We start from the raw sequence: 27,971 nt of genomic DNA, 5'->3' as shown, positions 1-27,971 counted from the left end.
GAGCAAGGAAATGTATTATCATGATCAACCATGTTTTCATTTCAGCTGGAATCCAAAAGGACTCCACTGGTGGGTAGGTACATTTAAGTATCCAAAATTTAGAACTCAGTGGGTACTCTGACATACATGCAGGGCTTTTAGACAATTGAACTTCCATACTTGTTTTAATAGGGAGGGCTATGCTGTATGGTGCTGCTCTATTTATTTAAATTAAAGGAGGGAAATATTTGAAGACTGGACAGCTTAATAGGTAGACTGGATTTCCTGTGGCTGCAAACAAACAAACAAACAAACAAACAAAAAACAGCTGGGGAGAAGCAGAGATCTGTAAACTATTCCATATTATTTCTGTAAACTATTTCATATATTTTTAAAAAAATTATAATATCCATGTTGTATATCCAAACATATGATATATTAAATACTGTAATTAAACCCACTCTTAGCTCAAATTAGTTGATAGTTTTCCTTTAAAGCTTTGATTCTATACCAGTTTGAGTCGTTTATTGCTAAGCTTGTACCAATAACACAAGAGGCAGAAACCATACAAAAATACGATGAATAGAATCATTTTGTTTTTCTGTTTAGAGTTGCAGCAAAAAACTCCACAAAAACAAACAAACAAAACAAAACAAAACAAAACAAAAAACAGGTGGATCCAAATAAATTACTGGCATAGGAATTTTCATGCAAAGAGTACAGAGTCTGAGAACCTCTTTGATTTGTTACAGAAGACACACACAAGCAGAGAAAAAGACCACCCACACATGTACGAAGCAAATCATAAACAAAAAAGCACTTGCATTGAAATCTTTTATTAATACTGCACTTGTCCATGCTGGGGGGGAGGGGAAGAGGTACCTTAGCATATGTGGCAAAGTTAGCATACAACTACTATGTAGCAGTTATGGACTTGTTCAAACACATGACTCAACATGATGATTTTATCAATCTGAAGATTCACTTGGCAAGCACAGGGTATTTTTATTATTAGTCTATTAAAAGATAAAGGTAAAGGTTTCCCCTTTGACAGGATTGTCATGTTTGTCTGTAGAGGGTGGTGCCTATTTCTATTATTATTACTTTACTACTACATTTTAGTATCACAGAAAGCATGTTGGAGTAATGGCGACTACTTGACAGTGGATTCTTGGGATCACATGCAGAAAGATGCATTAAATATCACCTTCATAGTCTCCTTAAGGCATCATCTGATTTTAGGGAAATTAATAACCTTCAAAGAAGAGGCTGAGGGGGGGTGTGCACATGCAAGAGACATGTGGGGTATAAGAGCATGCACACCCAGCCAACGTCGTGTAGCGGTTTGAGCAATGAACTAAGATTCTGAAGATCAGGGTTCAAATCCCTACTTAGCCATGGAAATCAACACTCTCAGCCCCAGAAAACTCTGAGATAGGTTGCTGTAAGTCAGAAATGACTAGAAGGCCCACAACATCAGTACCTAGAAAACTGTTCCCAAACACATTTTTCAACATAGTAATAATTGCTAATGTGTTTTCCAGCTTGCACTGCATAACTAAACAGAAAATAATTCCAGGGCTGCCCCTAGACTGTGGAACTCCCTTCCCAGGGAGATCAAAATGGCCCCTTCTTTGTTGTCCTTCCGTCATGCAGATAGGCTTTTAAAACAGAATGTTTTTAAAGTACCGGTGTTTTAAACAATTTAAACTTTCTAACTGTATTTTTATTCTTTTAATAAGCAATTTGTTTTAATATTGTAGCAATTCTGTTTTAATGTATCTCGTTTAAATTGTATTGGTCTTTTAATGATGTGAGCCACTCTGGGTCCCAGTTTGGGGAGAACAGTATAAATAAATAAATAAATAAATAAATAAATAACTGTGGTATAAGAGTTTTAAGTGCAAGGGGGAAAATTAAAGTCCAAATTATACCTCCAGTGATATCAACATATTAGGATCTACCTATCTACACACTTGCATATGTAATTTTATATACACATACGCACATATAGATGTGTGTGTGGAGGGAGAGACAGAGATTATGCCCATCACAGATGCTGTTGAATTTGCTGTGACAGTGGAGGAGAATTAAGAGTAATTTTTCCATTTGACAAGGTGTGTTGTCCCCAGGTACCTTTTTCTATGTGTAGTATAATGTTTCTGGGATGGCAATTCTATTTATGAACAAGGAGTGTGGGAAAAACACAACTTTTAAAAAAAGAAACAGCAATTTGTTTTCAGTGCTGCACCTGCAACAAATTGAGCAGCAGTGAGAGCATGGGGAAGTAGCTAGAAATCTGGATGGGGCCACATGAGGTCTACATGTTGTTCACCCCTGAACTAAATATATGAGCTAAGTCAAATATGTCAAGATATCAAACTAAATAACACACACAATATGTGAAGGTTTGCCATCAACACAGAAATTATATCAAGAGAAAAGTGGAGGCTGATGAAAGAAAAAGTCACATCTGAATGCAATTTGGAAGAAATCTTCAAGTGGTCTGTAGCAGGCTCAAATGTTTGTTTATACAAGGCTTACCTAACCTGTTTTGTTTTTTTCATTCAATGTACCCATGTAGTTAGTTTTGGATAAAAAGTTTGCTGAAACCTGTTGAGTTGCTCTTCTTTTTTGGTGCAGAAACCTACCTAGTGGAGAGCCAGCCTGGTATAGTGGTTTGAGAGTTGGACTATGACTCTGGAGAGCAGGATTCGATTCCCAGCTCGGCTTGGTGAGCTTGGGCAGGTCATATGCTCTCAGCATCAGGGGAAGGCAATGGCAAACCTCTCACAAAAATTGCCAAAAAAATATATTAAAAAATCCCATGATAGGTTCAGCTTTAGGGGTCCCCTAAGTTGGAAATTACTTGAATGCACACAACAACACCAAGAAACATTTCCCTATTCTCCCCATGTTACTTCTGCCTCTGATACCAAATTTTCTCTTAAAGGAGTAATGCCCAGGAACACATCTGCTTCATTGTTTTATGACTTTTTGCTACACATATTTTGTTCTGTGCAAAAGAGTGGAGAGAGAGAGACAGGCAGACACACACATTTTCAAGTTGACATCAGTCTTCATCCTCATAAACTTTCTGCCAGAACATGGATTAAAGTTTCTTATCTCTGCCTCTTGTAATCACTGGTGACTCTGGTAGGCTTCAGCAGAATTCAAGACTTCTCAGGTGGAGAAACTCAAATGACATCAGTGCTGCCTATCCTTGTCCCCAATTATATAGCAAAAGACTAGCTGAGCATGGAGGTAATGTAGTACACTATGTTTCCTCGCCCCCGCTGCTGAAGCCACCAGTGATCACAAGAGCCAGTGATAAGAAACTTTAATCCATGTTCCGGCAGAAAATTTAAGAAGGTGAAGACTGGTGTTTATGTTCACACTAGCATGATGCCACTTCCAGTTGCACTTGGCCACCTCTGTGGTTGTCAAGCCCTGCCACAATACTTCTGCAGCTGAAGTGTGGGAATGTCCATTTCAACCAACTGAAACGGAAATTCTCAGAGTAAACCCTCAAAGAGGTTTGGTTGGAATACCTCTATAAATACATTCTCCCCTGCAATACTACATATTCTATGAGCCAGTGTGGTGTAGTGGCTTGAGTGACTGACTATAACTCTGGAGATCAGGATTCAAATCCATACTTGGCCATTCTCTCAGTCTTAGAGGCTGAGAGGCAAACCCTCTCTGAACAAATCTTGCCAAGAAAACAGGTGACAGGTGCACCTCAGGGTTGCCACAAGTTGGAAATAACTTTAAGGCATACAACAACAACAACAACAACAACAACAAAATAGACTATTTTTTTTCATTTGATTTCTACTGCTGTCTATCATGGTCAGTGAGCTGGCTTTCTGAAGACTAGTGAAGTAAAATATTTTATTATGTTTCAATTTATAAAATATACATCTCATTACAGTCCAGGAGTTAAAACTGTGAACATAAATTTCCCTGTCTCCATAGAAATGTCATGTACATACTCACAAAAGCAAGTAATACAGTTGGCAAAGTTTTACATTTTTCTAAATACTTACTTACAGATTGTCATGTTCAGATCTTACAAGATCCAAAGGCCAGAAGAAGACACAATGCTTTGATACTACCAGAAATGCACCTAATCTCTAAATGATTATGGCGAAGCTGTTGGATTTCTGCCCCAGACTACTAATGAGGATCAACTTGAGCGTGAGCTGTCCATACACAGCAAATCCCTGAGTTGCTGGTATGACCTGATGGACCACAAAGGTAACACACAAAAGCAACCAAAAAGAAATAGAGACCTCTTTTACTACAGCTTATCTTTGTTATCACAGGAACTAGAAACAGAATGGATTCTGATGAAGAAAAACGGTTCATAATGGGTTTTACAAGCTCACCAACAAAGAAAACATTCATCCTCATAATCCACATACACTCGAGTCTATTTCCTGTAGGGATGAGCCTTTTAAAGTCAGTGAACATAGCAGGTGGCATACAAAGCCAGCACAAGCCATAAATGTCCACAGCTTCATCCCATAAATATCCTTCATTTGCTTATGCTGCAAACGGTGACTGCTGGACCGTTGATGTCTGTGCAATTTACAAAACAGGAGTCATCTAATCAGCTTCCAGAAAAATGTGTTTGGTGTTTTCTAGACATCTGCTTTGTCTATATACAGTGTGACCTCAGTATCTGCAGGGGATCCCTTCCGGACCACCACCACCCCTCCAGATACCAAAATTTGCACGATCTGAAGTCCCGTTGTCCTTAGTGGCAGCACATGCATGCAGCTGTGCCACCATTAGGAACCACAGGACTTCTGGTGACGTCCTGTGGTCCCTAATAATGGTGTGGCCACATGTACGTGCCATCACTGGGGACAATGGAGGCTGTCCCTAATGGCAGTGTGGCCACATGCCCACACCACCATGAAGACAATGAGGGCTGTTCCTAATGGTGGCACAGCCATGTCCACGTGCAGCCACTGGGGACAATGAGGGCTCGCCATCCACAAATGCTTAAATCTATGGACGGCAAATCCAAGGATAACATTGCCCACTGTATATCAAATTTCTTTTTTGTGAATAAGCAAAAAGGGGAGAATCTGTCATTTAGATGCATCTAGAAGCTGATGTCAGTGTGAGCAAAACAAAATATAATAGACTAGATTTGACCTTGGACACCACCTCAGGAGGAAGGCAGAGTTTAAATTCAGCAAACAAACAAACATACAAACAATAAAACTTGAAATGTTCTAAGAAACTATGATAAATGTTTGTCTTTATGCTGGATTTTGAAGTTATGCGGATTAACGTCTAACAGATCATTGTTTTTTATTTCAGAAACAAAAGCACTGGAAGACAAATCAACTAGATCCTCAGGTAGGCACTGTAAAATATGTGCACGATCTGAAGAAAGTGAAATGGCAAAACTAAATCCAGTTTCTTCAAGGGGATTTAATTTATTTAAGAGCAGCACTATATACTGAATAATTATCAGCTTGTTTCTTACATTTCATTTTTGGGCAAAGTTCTGGTGCATGTGATGACCTCCCATTTCCAGGAGTTTCTAGATTTAATTCAATATGACTTCAGGCCTGGTTATGGGACAGAGACAGCTTTGGTCGCTTTGGTGAAAGACCTATGCAGGGAACTGGACAGGAGGAGTGTGTCTTTGTTGATTCTGATGGGCTTTTCAGCAGTTTTTGTATCCTTCTGGGCCAACTCTCTGGGATGGCACTTGGGAGCACTGTTATATAGTGGTTTTGGTCTTGGAGAGGTGAATTTAGTAAGTGGTTCTGGGGGGGATTCTTTTTTGATGCTTTGGTTGTTAACCCTGTGAGGTCCTTCAGGGTTCTGTTTTGTTCCCCACATTGTTTAACATCTACACGAAACTACTAGGAGAGGTCATCTGGGGTTTTGAGGTCTGATGTCATCAATATACTGGTGAGGCCCAACTCTACTTCTCTTCTCATCCAGTTCCAAGGAACCTGCTCAGTACTAAACAAATACTTGTTATGAGTAATGGACTAGATGAGGGCAATTTACCTAAAACTTAATCCAGACAAGACAAAATTGCTTCTAGTCAGTCAAAAGGCAGATCAGGGATCTTTGGCTGTGCTGGATAGGGTTACACTCCTCCTGAAGTTTCAGGTTCTCAAGCTTGGGTGTTCTGAACTCGGCTCTGAGCTGGATGCCCATATTTCAGCAGTGGCCAGGAATGCATTTGCACAGCTAAAACTAGTTCCTTAAGAATCAGGTCTGGCTATGACGACACATGCTTTAATTATATCCCATTTGGACTACTGTAATGCGCTCTATGTGAGACTGCCTTTGGTTGCTATTTGGAAACTTCAGTAGGTCCAGAATGCTGTGACTAGAATGCTGACTAGGGCCAGTGATAGGGAGCATATAATTTCCTTCTTAAAACAACTTTACTGGTTTGTTTCCGGGGACAATTCAAACTCTTAGTCATGACCTATAATGCCCTATATGGTTTAGGTCTAGCCTTTCTGAAGGGCATTATCTCCCCATACAAATGTGTCAGAACTCTAAGATCTTCAGAGGAAGTCTTTCACAGGTGTGCATAGTGAGGACATGAGAGAGAGCCTTCTCAGTGGCTGTTCTGATACTCTGGAGCTCCCTTCTATGGGAGGTTAGGCTACCCCCTCCCTGTTTTCCTTTTATTAGTAGGCAAAGGCCTCTTTAAGACAGCTTTTAATGTGTAAAGAGGGCAGCTTTTTATTAGGATGTTTTGTTTATCTTTTAAAACATTACTATATCTATTAAAAATTATACTGTTTTATGTGATGGTTTTAATTGTTTTTTATTTTTTGATTGTGAAAGTTTTTTTAACTGACTGTCTGTCAGTTCCACCTTGAGTCTCATTCTAGAAGAAAGGCGGCATACAAATGAAATAAATAAATAAAGTGAAGCATTGGTGAAAAACCAATTCTAGCTCTATTGGAATGCATAGTGTGTGTCTCAGACTGTAATGCAATTGTTATTTAAGTGCATCATCTTAATTCCTAGCTATCCCATAATAAAAAAGGAAAAAGAAACCTGTTGTTTCACAGTGAAGAAAGAAAGTCATTGTATGAATATGATCAAGAGACAATCTAGATTTCATCCCTTAATATGAGACAAAAGTTATAGCCATAGAACCTCACCCCTAGAAACCATATTCAACATCTGGGCTTTCCCTTGCAGAACACAATCAAACTGAATGAAAACCACCCATTAGATAAGGCCATATAAGTAATATTATTACAGTAGGGCATATTATTATTGCTACCTGAATAGCAATTCTGCCATGGTCGATTTTGTTCTTACTGCCCCCCCCCGAATAATGTTAAGTGATGCTGAATGAATCACAACACAACTCTTAACTGTCATATACAAAGCTACACAAACAAAAGATTCTTAAACACACCCAGCTCTCTGATGGAAACAGATTTACACAATTACTACAGCACTGCCAGCCAAGGCTATCTGCATATGATAAATCTCGTCACATTTCTTCCCTAGACAAGTACTTCCTGCCTGCAATGAAATGGAATGCCATCACACAATACTAGCAGGCAATCACCACATTAACAATATAGTTATACAATATAGTGGGGCTGCCTATTGAAAAGCCTCACATAACTAAATAATCCATGCCAAGTGGTACAGCAGCACACCAGCAAACAGAAATGTGGTTAGAAAACAAGGAAGAGTTTTCACTTTTTCTGACAGGTGATTTCAAGAAGCATTCTTATTTGAAAACCTCTGCTAGGTTGCCAAGCAAAGACATTTTTCTTTGTTTCTTTTTTGTGTGAAAAAAGTGAAATAATCATTACCAAAAATTGGCTCTGGAGTAGTGTTCCATGTAGAGCTGTTCATCGGAAAAAGGAGCCAAATGAATGTCACTAAATGTTGGAAACATCATTCCTAGTGAACAAAAGATAATATACAGTAGCAAAGTTCAAGTCTTCTGTGTAGCCCTACTTAAACATTTGTTGAAAATATCCTATAAACATCATCCACTCTCCATCTCAAACAATATATCCATCATTTCACAGTGGGTAATAATTTATGTTTTTCCCTGGCCACATTTCAGTAAGTCCACCAGCAACAACAGAACTCTTATGATAGTAATTGAAAGATGCTGCTGTGAGCTGATGAAAACTTAATGTTTTTAACACATTTAGGATTACATCTTTAAATAACTTCCTTAAATCAAATGTAAGATTCTATTCTAGTTCATCTACCACAGCAGGAGGAATAGGATAAGATTTCTTAACAGCTATAACAATGCATAGCTGTAAATACATTATCGCTAAGAGAATACCAACTTTCCAGATATGCACTGAAGATTATTTTCAAACTGATCATGTTAATGTTACTATGCATTTAACAAAGGATATCAAAATCTGTAAAGCAAACCTTAAGCCCATCTCATATACAATAGGAGACACAAGAAACACAATACAATAGGAAACACAAGAAAGAGCACAGTATGCACTTATACTGCCAACAGAGTCAGACATGGAATATAGTAACCCACGTTTCCAGCAGTAAGAATTTAACCCAGCAACAATGAAAATAAGACTATAAGCAGATTGGTTATAACCAGACTACCAGGCAATGAAGGTATGAATTAACCTATGAAAGAGATGCCGGAAATTTATACACCTGCATAATCAACAATAGCTTTTTTTCACAGTACAGTTTGAGATGGTGAGAAGCATTGTCATAATAGGACAATGCTATTGTAAAGAAAATTATCACATAAAGAATGAAATTCCAAAACTGTTCATTTCTGAGAGGTCACTGAATTTAGTATTCACACGAAGTAAGTTGGATCCGAATATTCATCTTATAGTCCACAAAACTCAAAATGCTTTATAAAACGAGACAAATCCATATCAGTTTCCAAGGAGGGGAACTCCTCTGTTGTAGAGATAAGGAAAAAAAGACCTAACATGTTAGCAAAGTCTGCTCTCTCTCAAACTAAAAATTGACATTTTAATCAGTAAAACTAAGACCTGCACCGCTAAAGATTTTTTTTAAAAGCAACAAACTTTTTTAAAAAAACATAACATTTCAGGATAGAAGGACTACAAACTGGCAAACTTGAACATTTATGCTAAAAGTGATAAGCTGTTAGTTTGCAAGGCAATGAGGAACACTTGGCAAAGGGGAAAACATTTTGAGATGATTTTACTATGCCACACTGAAGCCAATTCTCTCTCAGTTTATGTTGTACAATTTGAATATTTAGAAATAAAGTAATAACTATCTACATACAATTTACAAGACCCATTAAAGAGATAGTCCCAAAAAAACCCAAAAACACCCCACTGTTCTATAAATATGAAGCAGTTTCTATTTTTTATGTCCTATCATTCCATTGTCCCATATATGTCTTTACAAAAACAAAAAAATTGTGCTATTCCTCAGTGCTAGAAGACAGAACTATCATTTAGTTGTCTTGTGACTTCTGTCTGCCAGGGAGTCCAAGACATGTTAGATCAGGACACAAAAGGTCAAAGTAGGAATATTGGCAAGATGTGGCATTATAAGGTATGGACTGAGAAACAATCAGAAATACATAATCTGAAAGATAGGAGCCAGGAAGAGCTCTGACAATATCCAGAAAGACTTTATGGATGACCACTTTCTCAGCTCCAACTTGTCAGATCTCTTTTCTGCAGACTTGAAGTTTCTGCCAACCCCCAAGTTCTGCACTCCTCAAGTCAACTGCAGGCAAACACCAAGACTTACCATTTGATTTCAGCCATTTCTTGGCGTGGAGGTAACTTTCCAGCATCCTTTCATTGAAGAGCATATAACCCATTGGTTCAGAAACAATAACATCTACATTCTCAGGCAGGGAGATTTCCTCAATTTTTCCTGACAGAACTTTGATCTTATCAGAAAGATTGTTACTTTGCACTAGAATCTGGAAAGAGGAAGCAGAAAAGCCAAAATGTATTCATTTTTTTAAATCCATAAATAATATGAGTGAATATCAAGACAGTAGATTAATTAGAAATAAAGAAGCCTATAACAAGATCACCTGAAGAACTGCTTGTTGTAAAGAAGAAGCTGGAATAACTCTGTTTTTGAGATGCAACTGCCAGTGTTCTTCCCAGTTGGCTATGATGGCAAGGGCATTGGGAGTTATAGTACAACATCTGGAGGGCCACATGAATCCCAGCTCTAATGCAAAATTTCCTTATACAGCAGCTAAATGTAGCAACCACCATAATTTATACTTCTGAAGAGATTCAGATTTCAGACCATGATACAACTTATTTTACAAATATATCACTATCAGATTTCCTTACTTAATTTCTTACTTATCCTCCAGAGTCTAGACATTTTCTGACTTACTATGAGGCTCGACAAACAGCCCAATAGGGGCAGCTCTGTACCGCTCCTGGAAGCGCTGGGTTGGGGACATGGCAAACAGACGCCACACCCCCAACCCACTCGAAAAAGGAGCCATGAAACGCGACTCCTATTCCCGGTGCTACAGGGGCGCCATAACGGCCATGGCGCAGTCTTATGATGCCCCTTGTGCACAGTGCCATTTGTACGCTGTGCACGAGCAGCAGCAACATGGCATGTGCTGTCTGGTTGGGGGCCTGCCAACATGGTGCCTGGGTGACGTGAGAAGGGCTTCGAGTGTGTAAATGCTAAGCCCTCGGGCAACCCTAATTTGGGCCCAGGTCAGCACAAAGTGCCAGTCTGTACAGGTCTTTAGTCTTTGTCTATATTTCCTTACTTACTTTCCCACTTTTCCTCCAGATAAAGCTATCAAAGATAGATAGATAAATGTGTGTAGATTAAAAAAAAATCATGTAGTGATTGTAGACTTATTTTAAATGTCTTTGGCCTGGTACAGACGAGCCTCAACACACGTCTTGATAACAGACGCCCCGCAACCCTAGCACGTATTATGTATGTCAAAATGGTGGTGCCCTTTACAGATGGGCGCCGCCATTTTGACGTGATGGATGCTTAGCATTCGCACGTCACGGCGTGATACTGACGTTGCAATTGCACCATTGGCGCACTGCAACGTCAGTATTGCACCGCAAAAAGAACCCACTTTTTCCCTGCGTTTTCCCCTAGCAGAAAACTAGGTACCAGCAAACTGCCCTTTTTGGGCGGTCTGTACCAGGCCTTACGTATGATTCAGTTATAAATGTATACATGTATGATTCAGTTATAAATGAAATTGCCTTTTCTTGAAGTAGTCTCAAGAGCCTGGGGAGAGAGGTACTTTTTTGGTGGGGAAAGAATGAACATGCCCAACTCTAGCCTCTTTTTGTTGCTATCAGTGCTATAAACTACGCTACCTCTCATATAGAACTCTTGCATAGACTATAGCTAAGATTAATTACCCAAGTGGAAAACACAGCTGCCAATTTTTCAGAGTTAGGAAAATTACTTTTAAAAAGTAATTAATTACACATTATTGTTCCAAGGAGCTTCCCCCGAATAGCTACATAGCATTTTAGTTAGAATTTTAAAAAGGTTAACTCCTTACATTCTTGCTTTTCAAAGGTAACAATAATTTTAATTTTAGTTACTTTTTAAAATTTCTGAATGTTAGAAGCTGTGATACATACAGAATACACTGTCCTTCTATCTATCTTACTGACATCTTAAAAGTTAGTACAGACCATGAGGCAGCAGCATAAGGCATATCATGATCTAACATTTGAACCATACGATATTCTTGCTCCATCATTTAGTACTGTATAGGAATCTGCTTATTTAGAGTAAGATCATTGGTTCTTACAACCCAATATTATCCCTTCTGATGTTCCCACCCCCTCTTGAAAACAACCTCTAGTTCAACGAGGAATTATGACAGGGATGCTCCTGGTGATTGTTGCACCAGAGATCGCCAGTGGGAGAGGATGGAAATCAGTTTGCTGCATCCTGGGGAACAGACATCTGTTGCTTGCCACAGCTGATGTAAGATAGGACTAAGTGGATCAGGCCAGGAGAGAGTACTTGATATTTCAACCAACACTCTTATATGTTATGATTCCCACCTAAAATGAGGCACACTCTGCAACTTATGGAATAATAGGCAAATATATCTTACATCATTGCACTAGGGCTATAGAATTTTAAATAAACTCTGAAGCTAATGGAAGGCAGCAACAGGCCCACTTCACATCTACAATATACTGTATTTTACTGACAAATGAAACAAAATGAGATAAGCACTATGCTGCCTTTCATTAGGTCTGAAGCTTTAATCATATGCTTCACTTTAATTATGTAGGCAGTCAGTTCAACAGACTTCCATTCAAATCATTTTAAGAACCATGCTATTACTCAAATAACTTGCTGAAATAATTAGATCATGTTACTGTTTGCTTAGGATAAAACAATGAACAGGATAGTCTAATCAGATGTTGAAATATATAGGCTAAGAAGAACCTAGCTCTGTGCAGAGGTTCATAAAACACCTAGACTTTGGTTATTCCATCTGGTACCTATATATAATACATTTTGAAATAGTTAATAGTATGGTTGCCAGATGGCCCACCCAATATCTGGCAATAGTATGATGGCCCGTTGTCTTGTTCCCCCTCCTCCTTCTTTCTCAATCTAGCTCAAAAATATATCAAACAAGAGCTGAAAGAACAGGAAATATTTAAAAACTAACAACTTCATTCCCCTTCCCCTTTCCAAACTAGTTTTTTTTTATTCATTAGATAGTAAATCTCATACTTGTTACATGAACACTATGTTAGCATCCATAATGATGATTCCTCCTTCTCTTTGGGCCTCTCTTAAAAGAAAACCAGTTGTCAAAAGCTCCAGAAAGACCTCCTTCTCTCCCAGACTCTTATGTAAAATAATACTCTATTCCTCAAGGGCTAATTTTTTATTACTAGTGATGCCAAAACTAGCTGACCTCTTCCATATAGACAACTTTTTCTCATGCACAATTGCTCGTATGTCCTGTTTGTTCAAGTGCTCTTCATAAACTGTCTTCTACTTACACCACATTCTTTCTTAGTCTTTATATAGGAGACAAAAATCCAAATCCCAAACACATTTAGTTGGAGATATCAGTATAACTTGTTCTACTGAAATCAGTACAATGTGTATCATATATTTAATTTGTTCCAATTAAATATATGGCACAGTACTGAAGCAGCCTTTCAATGTTATATGGTAATTTGTTTGAGTCCTGACAGGGCATAATGTGTAACTCCAGGAATTTCTGCTCACTGAATGCAAAAATCTCAAATGTGCTGCCATAATCCTGCAATACTAGTTTAATAAATTCATTGTTAAAATATCATTTTTAATTTTTTAAAAACTAAAATAAATACTGTAACGTAGCTCTAAGGGGGCCTGTGAAGAGCAGCTCATGGGTTGCATATGCCTTTCTGGGTCTCACACTGCTGCCTTGAAGTTCCCCCATTATGCCAAAATTAAAAGAAAAGTTGGGCAGTTTTTCACTAAACCCCAAACTATGGAGTCATGCATGAGAAAACCCAACATACTGGTCTGAAAACCAGCTATAAAGTATTGGCCTTTTTTCTTTTTCACATTCAACTGAATAACATTTTTGACATGCCTATGATTTCATTTTGTAGACCACACCAATGAAGTGACAGCACAACACATTAACTTAACCATAATCCACATTATTTTGTATTATAGGGTTTTACAATGCAGCTGTTTCAGTGCCAATTTATTTGGGAACAGCCAAAATATTCAGATAATCAGATAAGAATAGGGGTAGATTATCAGAGTTACATGTACATGTAGGAAAATATACATGTAGAGAACCAGGTGTTTCAACTCCTGCAGTTCATACCTGTGGGACTTTTCAGCCTATTGGATAGTCCCTATTGGATTGGTCCTAAAAGTTGACAAGACAAGCATGAGACTAATATGACCCATTTATTCCTGCATATTCCACAAGATTTGTTTGCCTGTAGTGGGACAGGTCTCCCAGGAGAAAAAGGAATGCCTACTTTTTCCAGAGATGTGGCCCGCAGCTAGGATTAATCAGCACCGGGCCTCATCCAGCACCAGGAGAAAGAGGTGATTCAATTCTCTTACAGCTTTGTTTCAGACACTAAAGCCTGTTACAGACTGCCAAAATAAAGCTGCTTTGGGTCTCTTTGAAGGTATGCTGTTTAAATGATGCATGGGTCCTAAGAGTCCAGAGGTCGCACCAAAGCCACACTCCATTCCTAAGCACTGGAGTGCAGCTTTGGTGCAGCTTCCGGATTCTTAGGATGCATGCATCATTTAAACAGCATACCTCCAAAGAGACCAGAAGCAGCTTTATTCTGGCAGTCTGTAACAGGCCTAAGGTTTCTATTGTGTTTAAGGTATGGCAGAATGGTAGGCTATAAAAGGATATTCTATATTTGAGTTCTAATCAGAAGCAAATGGTTTTTAGCCACATCAAAATTATTTATTAATATTAATGTAAAATGCTTCCACTTACAGTGGAATTTGACTGAGGAGGCTTGCCCACTTTTTTCAAATTCATGAAAGAAATAATGTATTTACATTCCTAAAAGAAAGTACATAATCCCACCAGATTTGCTTCCACCAATTTTTAGGGGATTTGTTGAATTAACTATCCTCTTTTCACACCTACTTCTGAAACATGAATCCAATGTGCTGTATTGCAGATGTTAGGTGGAAATAAGTCTCAATGAAATATGTACAATCTGCTACCATTTAATAAACATGTGTTACTATAAGACACATTCCTGACAAAACCCTATGAAACAGGTGAGGGTTAGACAAGAAAAAATGCTTGATAGATAATAATGACCCAAACGGCTAGTGCTCCTAAGTTTACAGTAAAGTCATGAATATCTAGTTCCTGTGGCATAGAGCCAAGAGTGGAAAACAAATTCATTCTCCAGAACAAACTCAACAGACTCACCTCAGCATATTTTGCCACTGAGCTAGCTTCAACTGCATACACTTTTCTAGCTCCAGCTTGCACAGCAAAAAACGAAAGGATTCCTGATCCACAGCCAACATCTAGGACAACCTTGATAAAATAAACAGAGTGGGGTGATATAAAGCTTTATGTCCCAGTGTTTTATCAAATAGATGCAGAAAGTAAAACAACCCCGCCCACAACTGATCCTGTGGAATGTCTATAGATTTATGTAGTATGAAGCCAAAGAAAGCTTCTAACTGAAACTATTCTGAAGTTTAAAGTCTAATTACATCCTTAACTCAGAATCATATTGAACCAAATCCATATTGTATTTGCTTTATTGAGTAACCAGTGACAGGAAAACAAACAACACCTGGGCAGACTGCCCTCTGCCAAACTCCCCAGTACAGCCCTCATAGCCCACACCCCATTATTTTTATTTTGGCTTAAAAATGGAAAATTTTGATAAGACCACAAGGGGTACAATTTCCATTTTAACACTATCCTTCCCCTCCACATACATTCCTCCACATTCTAGCCTGAAATGACGTGTGGTTCTCCCTAAAACATAAGTAACCTTCAAGTCTTGCAGTTTCAAAAAAAGAGGTAGGTGTGGAAAAGGGGGTGGGGATTGCCCCCAGAGCATCCGCAACTCACCACCCCAGCCATTTCCAACTTACCAGAAACTATAAAAACAGAGCAAGTATATTTGGCATGGGTGGCTGTGACAGTAACATCTTTGCTTTCTGGTGGTTCAATGTACACAAATTTTGTTTCATGCACAAAATTATTTAAAAATCCTATAAAATTACCTTCAGGCTATATGTATAAGGTGTATATGAAACATAAATGAATTTTGTGTTTAGATGTGGGTCCCATGTCCAAGATATCTTCATTATGTTTGTTGTTAGCTATCTTTAAGTTGACCTTGACTTGAGTTAACCCTGTGAATCAATCTCCAAGCCCCACAATCCTCTACATTTCTTCTCAGGTCTTGCAGGCTTAAACCTGTGGCATCCCTGATTTAGTCTATCCATCTGACATGCTGTCTTCCTCTCTTTCTACTGCCCTCTACTTTTCCTAGCATTACTGTCTTGCCTTCTCATGATGTGGCTGACGTATGAAAGCTTCAAATTAGGTGCTGTACAGACGGGCCCTACAGGGCGCCGTCGTTATGTGTGAGGGGCGGTGCTTCCAGTCATGACTCGCCCCTTGCACGTGACGAGGGCACCAAAATGGCGGCACCCTGTACATGCAGGTGCTGCCATTTTGACGTGACAGACGCATGGCATCTGCACGTCCCAGAGCCTTTGTGACGCCACAAGTGTGCCATTGGCGCCTTGTGGCGTCACAAAGGCACCACAAGAAGAACCCGCTTTTTGTGGGTTCATTTTGCTCCATGACCGAGCCATACGGTTTGTCCGCTGCGGCTCCCTCACAGGGCAAACCAGGGCGGCAGGAGACCGCCCTTTTTGGGCGGTCTGTCTCCCACCTTAGTCTTCTTTGCTTCCAAGGAGAGTTCAGGCTTGATCTGTTCAAGAACCCATTTGTTTGACTTTTTGGCCATCCACTGTATCCTCAGCGCTCCTCTCCAGCGCCACATTTCAAATTAATTAATTCTCTTCCTATCTGCTTTCTTCACTGTCCATCTGTACACTTACATAAGTTACATGTATTTCAAAATAAAAAAAATATCAAAATCCAAAACACTCTGGTCCTGAGCATTTCAGATAAGGGAGACTCAACCAATATTGCCTTTCCCCTATGGGTCCGAAAGATTTTCTGTGTCCCTCACTCTTGGCCTTGAGGTGTGAATTTATAGGCGCTAGAGCAAGGTTAGGAAGACTAATTGATATTTTTGTTTACTTTGTGCAGGATTAAAAGAGCTAAGGATCTCAGGTGAAGAATCAAATAAGTGAAAACAATGTATCATTACAAACTCTTGGCAGTGCTCTTTGGTTTTCCATAAAAAACAAAAAAACAGTTTTTAAGTTAATAATAATAATAATAATAATAATAATAATAGGTTTTTATTTATTTTTATTTATTTTAGTTAGACAGCATTAGGCATCTACCAGGCAAGGGGCATTTAGGGCCATTGCAGATTGCTCAGAAGGAGGGGCTTCTGGCTGCTCCGGCCCCAATTGGACTGGGACCATGGCAGTTGCATGGCCCGCTCCCAAAGTGGGCTGATACCATGGTTCTTAATGGGCTGCTGGCAGGCACGGATTTAATCCACTCCTTTTTGGGCCGGATCTCCCTGCCTTGGCATGGCTTCAAAGTGGCTTCCAGCAGCTTTGGGTGTGCATCTTCTGAACGCCATGCCTCCGAAGCAGCTGGAAGCCGCTTCTTTTGGCCCATCTATTTTCAGACCTTAGTGCAATTGGAAGGTGATGTCATTTGAAGATGATGTGCAGCTATTTCATCTTTCTCTCCTTAAGAATGTTTTTCCCAGTTTTTTTTAAGTTAGAAAAGCAGTGAGAAAACATAGGACAGTACAAATAGAACATGTTTTTGTTCACACACTCTTGTTAAAAATCTGTGGACAAGGTGAAAGTACAATTAAAGAAAATCTGGAAGCTTGACCTGCCAGATAAACAGTCAAATCTTTAAGTCACTGTTTATATAAATTCAGTTGATTCATTAGGTCTATTCTATTTGGGATTTATTAGAGTAAGGTTTTACATCATTAACATTCTGGATTATGGGATAATGCTGGACTAAATTATGGATCACATATGCTTGTGACATCTTTCCCACTGCCAAAATCAAAATAAATGAATTCATATCCATTTACATAGGAGCCTCCCAAGCTTCTGTTTTCCCCAGATGGAGCAGTCTGACACATAAGAACCACAAACCTATTTTTGCATGGACACAATCTTTCCTTCCTTTTGCCTTCTCCTGTTCTATGAGCCAGAGAGATAAGGAGCACATAAGAGGTTGAAAGGAGACATAGTTCAGACTATATATGCACCCTGTTGTGAAGACAGTGCATAACAGCGCTATTTGGCAATGGTTGGGGGAGATACACTCGCTATAGTACTCAGATCCAGCCTTAGGAAATGGCTGTTTTGCATTTCCTAAAGCAGTGGTCCACAAACTGTACCCTTTAAGAGATTTAGAACTTCAGTTTCTAGAATCCCAGACTATTGGCCAATATGTCTAAGGCTTCTGGGAGCTGAAGTCTAAAATCTCTTAAAGGGCAGTTTGGAGACCACTGCCCTAAAGCAAGGAAAATGTAGAGAAATAAGCAGGGTTGCTCAGACACAGAAACCAACTGGGTGACCTGGGCCAAAGCCACTCTCTCAGACTCAGAGGAAGGCAAAAGCAAATCCCTACTAAACAAATATTGACCTCCCCCCCCCCAAAAAAAACTGTGACAGGTTTGCCTTGGGTCACCATAAGCAAGAAATAACTTGAAGTCATACAACAACCATGGTAGAGGACACAGGAGGCAAATACTCTCAGTAATGGAAAATTCTTAGGACAGCACAATACAGCAGGAATCCTGTGCTGTAACTTCATTTAGTAAAATGAGCTCATGGTATGAGATGCATGCTATATTGCACTGTCCTAGGAAACTGATACTGTGGAGAATCACCCTCTAATAATATCGATAAAATCTTCTGGAATAGATTTTTTAAAAAGCATAATAAATTGCTTTGAGACACGATGTTTTTAAAAACCTAGGTATCATTGCTTTTTCACTTTGCTTAGCTGGAATTCAAATAATACTATTCATATAAAAGTCACATTTGTACAAACATGATGAATTAAATTTATCACATAAACCTGCTTTTGCTCTGATTTTGTAAATAACTGAAGCAAAATGTCCCATTTTTAATTGACTAATGGATTCAATATATACAATAAACACAGAGTTTTAATTATAAATTTTATTTTATTTTCTAAGATCACAAAATGATCTAGGCTGGACATTGCAACAACTACACTGCCAACTACATTCACAGTGTGCAGCTTTAGAATTCTGGCTTATGTTATCCAAATGTGACCTATAGGTACAAGGAAAAACAGTTTATGACACTTTGCAGAGTAATGTATAAGCTCAGCATGGAAACTCACAAAGAGAACCTGTTTTAGTGCTATATGATTATAATTTCTCATAGTCCCATAGCACTAGTACAGGTTCTATTCTCTTACTGTTCCTCAGTCAGTCTTGAACAAACTGTTCCGGTGTTCTCCGGTACACATTGACAGCCATGCTGAGTTGACAGCCCTGCTCTTAAAAGCATAGTCATTACATCTGTTCAGGGCCAACTTGGAAATGAGGCATACATTTCTCTGTATATGTTAAGAAAACTAATGTTACCCAGGAAATCATGCAACCATGTACCACACTTGAATTTTATTTAGTCTTCTTAAAACTGTGTAAATATCTAAGTAAAACAGCCCTATTGCCTAACCTCTGTTCCAGTGCTGATCAGCTGTTTTTTGTTTGCAAATGCTGACCTTCCAATTTACATATAATGCAAAATAAATAATTTCCAGGCTTATTTTCAATTCCTACTACAGGACTGCATTAAGGTAATTTTTATTTCACCAAGGGCATGCTGTCAAAGTATTAGTGGAGTTTATCACACACAAGGAAAAGTGCCAAAATCACATGCATAACTGGGGTTTAATCCTTGGAAAATCCTGCAAGAGCAGACATGTCACGTAAATTAAGCATTAACATGACATTAACCTGTACAAAAAGCGGCAAAATCATGCTGCTTTTTAACTTTGGGATTTCCCCAAAGTTAAAATGCGGTATAATTTTGTTGCTTTTTGCACAGGTTAATGTCACATTAATGCATAATTTGAGCAACATCGTCTGAAAACAATCCCGCTATTGTGGGATTTTTCCAGGTTTAAACTCTGTTTATGCATGGGATTTAGGTGCTTCCATCCTATGTAATAAACTCTAATGTCTATTCAATATTTTAGCCAGGTACTGTTGGCCCATACTTCATACATGAAAGAGCCAGCCCTACAAAATAGGTATGATAGTATCTACTGATTTTTTAAAAAAAATAATATAAATTAATATTAAAGTACAAAGACTAAACAAAAATGTTTTGGGCAAAATCATACAAAACAGGACAAAGGTTCAGCATTGGTTTGCTGTTGCTCTGTATATACTGTAGATAGGTGTGCAAGAGCCAGACTTTGAGCAGGTTCACTAAAATCCGTGGGACAATTTAGTCAAAACTAATTTAAGCACACTGATTTAAGTGGATCTAGTTTAACTTGTGCAAAATCCCATGATAATGAAGGGACGTACAGACAGAACAACTCTTGTCTCTTACGCATATTCCATTTCTTCCAAAGAGGTGGGTACAGAGCAAATATTTGTCATTAGACTGTCAGATTTCTAACAGAGCTTACCTTATCTTTAAAATCTATATGGTTCTGGAGTATTGCTCTGTGATATGTGGCTGTCCTCACAAAATCCTGCATCATATTTTGTTGCTGAGATAAGCAGCCATAAAACTAAAAGGAGATTATAGGAAAAATAGGGGAAGAAATATATATAAAAGTTGCCTTCCAATAATTACTTTCTGCACTTTACACAATACAGGTGAAACATTTACTGCAGAAACCTAAGACAGTGTTTCAAGACAGTCTGAGTCAGAGAAACCAATAACATTTGGAAATAGTCAATGTACTTCTTAAAGGATTATTAGCCCAGCAGAGGATGAAGGGCCCTCCTTCCATTCCAGCTGTCAATGCTTTGGCCTCAAAGGAGAGAAGGATAGGCAGTATCTGCTAGAGTTAATCCCCTCCTCCACTGCCATTCCCTTTTTCCTTATGTTTCATATCTTATTTAGATTGTAAGCCTGTGGGTAGGGAACTGTCAAATTAATGATCTGTAAACTTCCCTGGGAGCCTTTTTGGCTGAAAATCAGGGCATAAACACTCTAAATAAATAAATAAATAAATAAATAAATAACATTTTGAAGCACTGGGCCTCTACCTGAAAATACTGAGCTGCAGAGGATTCTTCTGTTCTCTGACTGAATGCAGAGGATTCCTTTGTCTGATTCCTGCAGTTCTTTAGTGCATTTGTAAACATGCTATATTCTGAAATAGAAAGAATAAAGCTCAGCATATAGCAGCTAAATACAAAAGCATGAAAGTGAGGCAGCACTATCACAATTGGGTTTCCTAGGGTAACTGGAGGAAATTTGGGTAGGTTATGGGCAATTGCACCTGCAGTTGCTTATGCATACAGTTAAACTACACCAGTGATGGATTGTGGAAGCCAAAACAAAGTAAGGAAGAAAGATGATCACTGAGTTTTTATGCATTTACTGCAAAATACAATATAAAATTCCACTCAATTGAATCTATAAATTACAGTGCACATGTGCCATAGACAGGCGTGCCATACGCAGCTTTCAGCTTATGCTGAAGCCATACTGTAATAAAAACAATAGCACATGCCATGTGCACGAGCCCCATTGTTTTCAATGGGGCTCAAACATACATATTTTTTGCCTTATGCTAATACAGAAGGTACCCACTGTATTAGCAAAAAAATTACAGGTTGAGTATCCTTCATCCAGAATTCCAAAATCTAAAATGCTCCAAAATCCAAATTTTTCATGTGGGTGGCTGAGATAGTGACATCTTTGCTTTCTGATGGTTCATTATACAAAAACTTTGTTTCATGTACAGAAATATTAAAAATATTAGGGATAAAATTACCTTGTGTATATGTGTATAAGGTATATACAAAACATAAATGAGTTTCATGTTTAGACTTGGATCCCATCTCATTATGTATATGTAAATACAGTATTCTAAAACCCAAAAAAATCCAAAATTAAAAACACTTCTGGTTCCAAGCATTTTGGATAAGGAAGATGCAACATGAATATTTTATTTTCCTCAATTTTTCTGTTGGGGCTTCAATTATAGTGTAGTTCTTGACCTTCCCTTTGGTTATCCAATAAGGCTTTCCCCCAATTTTGTATGGTTTGGACAGCAAAGGTGAAGAACATACAGTATGTTTCCTGGATTACCATTAACATCTTTTAAGCCTAGTATTTATCTAAATGTGTTAACTACACTTCCAAGTTATATCCAGAGTCTGGAAAACCTTTTAATGGGGAAGGGAGTATCAGGTCCCTAAGTCCCTCAGCTATTATAGTTAGTCACTACACTGGCTAACAGATTCTGGAAGCTACAGTCCCAAAGGCAAACAATTCCAACCTTTGCATAGAATCTGCATGGAGACAGTATTACAAGAAGACCAGCTCTTGGGTTTATCTTCTGGCTCACATAAATCTTTAACTAGTGATCTACCAGCCACATTATTTGAGCCAGCTGTTTCCACGGTCTGTGCAAAAATTGTGATAATAGCTGTCTGCCTCAGCAATCATCCAAACAGCCTTCATAAAGGATACTTCCCCTCCCTGACTTAAAAAATGGTCCTGTGACCTTGTGAAGACTGATCCCCTTGACCAGCCTAATCAGGAACCCAAATTCTCACCACAAGGCATTTGTTACTGTCAAGAGAGTGAAGCTCATCTTATCACAGGTCTTGCTATTTCTCAGTTCTGGGGCTTCACCTGATGTCATATAGAGGAATGTAACCCTGATGGAGAACATGACAGGAAAGCATATAAGCTCAGCTCCACCTTTTTTCTCTGTTTTCCCAGCTGCCATCATTCTCTTTTCACAGGGTTTGCTTCACCCACTCTTCCCTTCCCCTTGTTCCAGCTATCTCTTATCTCCTCCTATGGCAAAGATAGGCTGGATGAATATTATACAGATATCTGCAGCATTCTGGCTGCATATAAACCAAATCAGTCAAGGCTGGGGGATCATGGCTGCATCTGTTCTAATGACTTCTAAGCCATAAATCAATTTTATCATGATGAAAACTAAGCTGATCACTGAGACACATTATAAGAATAAAGTCAACTTGTAACAGAAGAGACACGATGCAAAGAAGGCATAATAAAATATTTAAAATATTAATGCTTGATCATTCTCAGTATAGAAGAAACAGAGTAGGCAGGAGAGGATTAAGAGTCAGAGTTCCTTTTACTGGAGTAATAAAACGAGAAGGCTAAATTATGAGATGAAACACAGTTAATTTTGTATGTTGTGTGGCTATTCTAGGACTGCAACTCTTAGCATTCTTCACCATTGGCTATGTTGGCTAGGGATGATGGGAGTGGCAGTCTTTGCCCACCCCTTGTGTACACAATGTATTTAGCAGATATACTGTGTCTTCTTAGAGGCAAAGTAACAGTTATAGCACATAATTACTTAGATCAGAATACACATTTGTCTAGCTTTTAATGCTTGGCTGTATTGCAGACTTAGCATAATCTCCCCTAGTAGTTCTTCTCTGGTTTAATAAGTTGATTGAAATTCTGAACACACTTGATGTAGCTATTAACTGTTCAGATGCACAAAGCCAACTTCTATGCAAGCGCATGAACAAAAATTATTTAATGTGAACCCCAAAGTAGTATCTGATCCCCCATTTGTACACGTTGTGATCCTTGTTTGCACAGGCAAATAACACCAAAATGAAAGCCATGTTTTCTGAAGCTTAGAGAAAAATTATATTCATTTTTAAACTAAATGTTACTACCAGGTAATAGCAGGTGGCTACAGATCCATTGGTTCATTTGTTCCAAACAGTTGAACATTGTTGGCGAGGAGAAGGGGTGTGTGTGACTCTGAGCAGTCTTTATATACTAGATTCATTGACAATCAATTTTATGGCTTGCTTGATACTATTCAGATGTTGCACACGTTCTGAAGGAAACAGAGAATATCATCTATGATTTACTGCTGTCTAAATGGTTAATGCAAGAAAACTGAGTATTACAGTCTCTGCATGAATTCAAAGTAGGCACACATTTGTCACCTTAAACAGAGAAGAAACAAGAGTTTGAACATTTAAATCATCATAACTTTCAAGCCACACACAGTGTTGTGTAACTCCCAGCTAAACCAAAGCTTGGAAGAAAAAAGCTTTGGGGGGGGGGGGGTACCACTACAAGATGGAAAATTCTGGGAATTATATTTAAACAAAAGGAACTTTTTTCAAGCTCTGAGATAAGGAAACAGAAACATTCCATTGTAAGGTCTTACAAGACTACAGATACTCTTTGCAGATACCTTTTCAAAGCGTAAAATCTAAACTAATATGTTGCTAGCAATTCTCCAGGCCTAGCACAAGATTAGATACTACAAAAATGTGCCAGAACCCCCTCATTTCCCCCCCTGCATTTTCCTTGTAATATGGACTTAATAAAAATCGAAGTACTGTACATATGATATCACCACATTTTCTTTCCCTAGAACCAGCAGCCATGTTACAAGAGACATGAGATTACTATTTTGATAGAAGTTTGTATTTCTCCTAATATTTAATTCTTCCCTAAACATCTTCAGGTTTCATAAAAGTGTTCGCCTCTGTTGTATTGCACCTTGACTTCTGAGACTGATTTCTGAAATCCTCTTAAAGAGTTCACTCATTAACCCAATACCACCATTTGCACATGCATCTTTTAGCTCACTCTCTGATAGCGATATCTAAATATAGAAGTAATTGTTGTTCACAAAACTCAAAATAAAACAAATCATCAAACTGAAGAAAAGTATTATCAAAATGGTTACAGTATATCAGCAAATAAAGTTAAGAAGAGAAAAACTGTCAACCACAATTTTTTAAAATAACTGGTAATGGTATCAATCACTTACCAGAGAGTGACCTGAATTGGAGCAAAGCACTATTGTAGCCCAGCGATATCAAAACTGAGTCTCTTCCCACACGGCAGAATTCTGTATCTCTGTTAACCATGCATCTGAACACACATACTCCCTCAGCTGTAGAGAAGAGGAGGAAAGGTCTGTAAATACATAAATAAAACCACAGAAATCTGTTGTGCTATGCCTTAGGTTTTGGGCCAGAGACAGCCTTGCATGTTGTTGGGGCCCCTTCTAAATAAGTCTTCCTCAAAGGGGATTATCTGGTGCCTGGGGACATGGTGGACAGAGACACATCAGGATTCCAATGTGAGCCAGGTGGATCCCAGTGGCAGACAGGGCTGAGGGCACTGAGAGGAAATTAAAACAGCGGGTAGTTCCAGGTGTTTAAAGGGGGGACCTCAGTGTTGGCACCACTGAATTTTCCAAATGGGGACTAGGGATCCTGCAGCTGCCAGACGAAGATGTGTGCTGATGCTTAATTCCATTCATTTTGATAAAGCATAGGTGAGACAAATCAGGAGAAAGAAGCACAAACTGTGAACACATTATTCTACTTCCCTTGGGTTCATTTCAATATGGAATTTTAAATATTTTTAATTTTAATTTTAAATAAACAGCTTTAAATATTCACTGTTGGAATTTCTCTTTTCTTCAAGAGAGCTCTCCCCAGAATTTAAACATTCTATGTGCACACATGCTTTATCACAGAGCATTTACAATCAAACTATTCCCCCTGTGTATAAAATTACATTGAGGAGGGGTGTGTGTGTGTATGTGATTTACTTGATAAGTAGTCAGGTAGATATAAGACTGAGGTAGCACTCTCTTATGACTTGGGCTGGGCTATGCACTGAAGGTGGTGAATAATACAATATTATTTCTTTATTCCTTTGCCACAAAAAAGAATACAGACATCAAGTCACTATGGAACAATGAACTGCTGTAATTACATACTACAAAACCCTGAATACTATTGCAAAGAGTGACATCATCATCATTATTAGTTTATATCCTGCCTTTCCCACAATAATGGGAACCAATGCATCCTACAAATGATTTAAACCAGCACAGAATAAAACCATACAAAAAATATAAATATAAATTATATTTTCAATATTAAACAATCTGTAGAGTTAAAACCATTTGAAATTCATTAAAAGACAATTATGAAACAGCACAGAAAACAGCACAGCATACCTTTAAAAGCCCATCCCAGTCAATTCCCCAAAGCATGAAGGAACGATTTCACCTGCTGGAAGAAGGACAGCAAGAAAGGAGCCATCCTAGCCTACCTAGGGAGAGGATCCCAATGTGTGGGAGCAGTCACTGAGAAGGCCCTCTCTCTTTTTCTCTACCAAATGAGCCCAAGAAAGTACTGAGAAAGAGGAAAGGGCCTCTCCAGAAGATCCTAAAGGAAGATACGGTCCTTCAAATAATCTGGACCTGAGCAATATAGGCTTTATAGGTTATCACCAGACCTTTTCAAAAATGTGTTTGTATATTAATGAAGACAACATTCCTGATATGCTGAATTTCTTTGTGTGTGAAGGACACATACTCAGCTATAACAATAATTTCTCATTAAGCAGAAACTTCTCAATTCATTTTTCTGAGCAAAGTCACTGGATTTCTTTCCTTTGTAATACTTTTGATACATTGCTAGAGCAGTTTTAATTCCTGACAGCACATTGTTAAGGGTTGCTTGATCTGAAACCTGGTAACAGAAGCTGATTTTCTCCTACTTGCTACTTTCTTAAACACTGAACATCGAAACACCATGATTCAAATTTTTAATCATCATTTAGTGCAATGTATGGGTAATGCTTTTCAGATTAGCATCACAATAAACTTTATTTCTTTTCAGAATCAATATTTCTTTTAACTATTTTTTACAATGCATCTCTGCTCAGAAGTGAGTCCTACTGAATGCAAGTGCAGTTATATTAGTGTTATGTTGCCCTAGACTTCATAGGACTGTGCCACTAGTCAAGGTGCACAAGCAAGAGCAGTAATGAAAGGAGAGTGACCTTGTGTAAGGTACAGGCAAGGTTGTGCCATATTTATTTAAAAACAACAGCTTAGGAGGTGAAGTGAACATTTTTCCACGCGAAAGGTATTGTGAAGAGTGAAGAAAATGTGAGAAGCTATAATGCTTTTAAAAATAGGGAGCTTGTAAAACACACACACGCACAGACACACAGAGCCACAAAAAATAGAATGGTATATCGTTCACCACCAAGGATCTCAAATGAAGCATGTAATAGCTGCTTTTAATATTTGTGATACATTGTACAACTCAATACATACGATGTGGTATCTGGGATGGAAAATTGCATTTTCCAAGCAACAAGTGTAGGGGTTCTTCCGTCTATCCTTCAGGAAACTGTCCATCCTTTAGGAAAGACATCTGGATCCCATCTCACCCCACCCTCCACAACATATGGGGAACAAGTGTGTAGTGCACAATACAAGCCTTGTTGGTGTGTACTGTGATGTTGCTTCTTATACAAATGTAAGAAAACCAGCAATCCTGCCTTCATCTTAAGGAGTAAGGGTCACTATCATTCTCATTTAGTGGATGATGCAGAATTCAGTAGGATTTGCTCCCAAATAATCATTCTTATTTTTTGTGGGTTTTTCGTGCTATGTGGCCATGTTCTATATATGCCGGCCATGAAAGCCTTCGACTTCACAATCATTCTTATATTTTATATTAAGGCTTTTCAGATGAAATACCATTTGAAAAGCCTTAGTACAAAAGACTGACCCATTTCATTTCATTGTAACAGATTTAATAATCTCCACCAGAGGAATGTTTAGAAGTCACGTTATAAAAAGATTCTGTATTAAGATGGATGTTCCAGTAGAAAAAGCTTTAAGCAGGCCTTTACATAAATTAAACTACTCATATATTTTTGTAGGTGTTTGGCCAAAGTATAGCTCTTTCAGAAAGACTTTAACATAGTATTCTGTAGTGCTATTGGTAATAATGCTCAGTTGTGCTTGCTGCTACTACAGAACTATTTATTCAGTAGCTGGTTTTACTGTTGTAGCTCTTGCCTTTTGTAGTTTATATTAATTCTATTAAGGGTTTTGTTGTTGTTATTGATTTAAACTTCTGTTCCACTTTTCAAAGAAAAAAATAGATATAAATTATTCAATTCCAAATTTAAGAAAATTATAACAGATTAAAAGATTGCTTATGTCCCATGCCCAAAATTCTGATGTATAATTAAAATGTAATATAAACATTCAGAATGGTTCCAAATACAGACCTTCTTACCAGGAAAATCAGCAATTTTCAAAATATACT

General features: G+C 38.3%; 1 protein-coding gene across 3 annotated transcripts in view; it reads right to left on the bottom strand.

The window, feature by feature from the left end:
• Positions 1-27,971, bottom strand: part of LOC121922611 (histone-arginine methyltransferase CARM1-like) — a 63,763-nt gene that overhangs the window by 16,373 nt on the left and 19,419 nt on the right. For all 3 annotated transcript variants that reach the window (XM_042452229.1, XM_042452227.1, XM_042452228.1), the window contains exons 2-7: positions 24,650-24,775; positions 20,895-21,001; positions 20,306-20,410; positions 14,912-15,022; positions 9,742-9,919; positions 7,815-7,905 (exon numbers count right to left, since the gene is read on the bottom strand). In XM_042452229.1, coding sequence (XP_042308163.1) covers positions 7,815-7,905; positions 9,742-9,919; positions 14,912-15,022; positions 20,306-20,410; positions 20,895-21,001; positions 24,650-24,775 — 718 coding nt within the window. The remainder of the gene's footprint in view (positions 1-7,814; positions 7,906-9,741; positions 9,920-14,911; positions 15,023-20,305; positions 20,411-20,894; positions 21,002-24,649; positions 24,776-27,971) is intronic.

Source organism: Sceloporus undulatus, chromosome 2, assembly GCF_019175285.1.
Source record: "Sceloporus undulatus isolate JIND9_A2432 ecotype Alabama chromosome 2, SceUnd_v1.1, whole genome shotgun sequence".
Lineage (NCBI taxonomy): Eukaryota > Metazoa > Chordata > Lepidosauria > Squamata > Phrynosomatidae > Sceloporus > Sceloporus undulatus.
Note: the sequence above shows the minus strand (reverse complement) of the source record. Positions and strands in the feature narration are given on the sequence as shown.